The sequence below is a fragment of the Wasmannia auropunctata genome, unplaced genomic scaffold (assembly GCF_000956235.1).
Source record: "Wasmannia auropunctata unplaced genomic scaffold, wasmannia.A_1.0 LD321779.1, whole genome shotgun sequence".
Taxonomy (NCBI): domain Eukaryota; kingdom Metazoa; phylum Arthropoda; class Insecta; order Hymenoptera; family Formicidae; genus Wasmannia; species Wasmannia auropunctata.
Genome location: NW_012041111.1, coordinates 1 through 1,166, shown reverse-complemented (window position 1 = coordinate 1,166; position 1,166 = coordinate 1). Strand labels below are relative to the sequence as shown.

The 1,166-nt window shown below is 27.3% G+C and overlaps 1 protein-coding gene across 1 annotated transcript; it reads right to left on the bottom strand.

Annotated features, from left to right (window-relative positions):
- Nucleotides 1–146: 146 nt before the first annotated feature.
- Nucleotides 147–1,166, bottom strand: LOC105460441 (the record flags this gene model as incomplete). The annotated part of the gene is made up of 4 exons (XM_011706890.1): nt 1,124–1,166; nt 900–980; nt 695–778; nt 147–332 (listed from the first exon to the last, which is right to left on the bottom strand). Coding segments are annotated over exons 2-4 (328 nt in total), but the record flags the coding sequence as incomplete, so codon positions are not given.

Below are 1,166 nucleotides of genomic sequence, written 5' to 3'. Positions count from 1 at the left end.
GTTCTGATAGATTGAAATTCTTATATTTAATCCTGTTCTTAATATTTTTTCAGTTGGGCTCACGGACTGACAATTGTATTATTGAGTATTATATGAATACTGAAATCATGTTAATGCTAACTTATTTTTACCGAGGATAACTTTACCTGAAGCATTTTCCACAATAATCACAGAAGAAGTTTTCTCTGTTACTCCGTTCGCCATTATGAATACGTTTGTGAACAGTAAGAAAACTATTGTATAAAAACTTCTTCTGGCATATATCGCACTGATACTTGCGAGCCTCCACTGGCAAATGCAACAAAATGTGAGAACGTAAATAGTTTTTGAGTCTGTTGACATAACAAATATCACGAAGCGTCAATATAATAATTCTGATAAATATCAATTAATATATCGTTATTACGTCAATATTATATATTTTTACTCAAGAATATAAATATATCATATGTTATACGTAAGGCCATAAGCATAATAGAGAAAATATTAGGAACAAATTTAAGAATTTCGATTTATCAGAAATCATGTATTCCACAGTACACTGTTTCTAAAGTATTGAAATTCTTATATTTAGTCCTGTTGCTAATATTTGTTCAATTGGCCTCACGGCCTGACAATTGTATTATTGAATAGACAATTGTATTACATTGGCATAATGTTAATGCTAATTTATTTTTACAGAAGATCATTTTACCTGAAGCATTTTCCGCACTTATCACACACATACTCCTTCTTTTTATGTTCAACTTGTGTATGTTGCCATTTCGAATGGTACGAACTAAAAGAGAGTCAATAGAATTAAACGAAAAAATAAAAATAAAAAATATATATTGTATTATTACGATTTTATTATGATATTAGATTAAAGTTATAGTTAATTTATACTGAAGTATTTTTACCTGAAACATTTCCCGCACTGATCACACACATACTCTTTTTTATGTTCACGTTGTGCATGTTGCCATTTTAAATAATACGAACTAAAAAAGATTCAATAAAATTAAACAAAAAGATAAAAAATAAACAAATATATATATATATGTATACATATATATTGTACTATTATGATTTTATTACGATATTATGTTAAAGTTACTGTTAATTTATATTGAAGCATTTTTACCTGAAACATTTTTCGCACTGATCACACACATACTCCTTTTTAT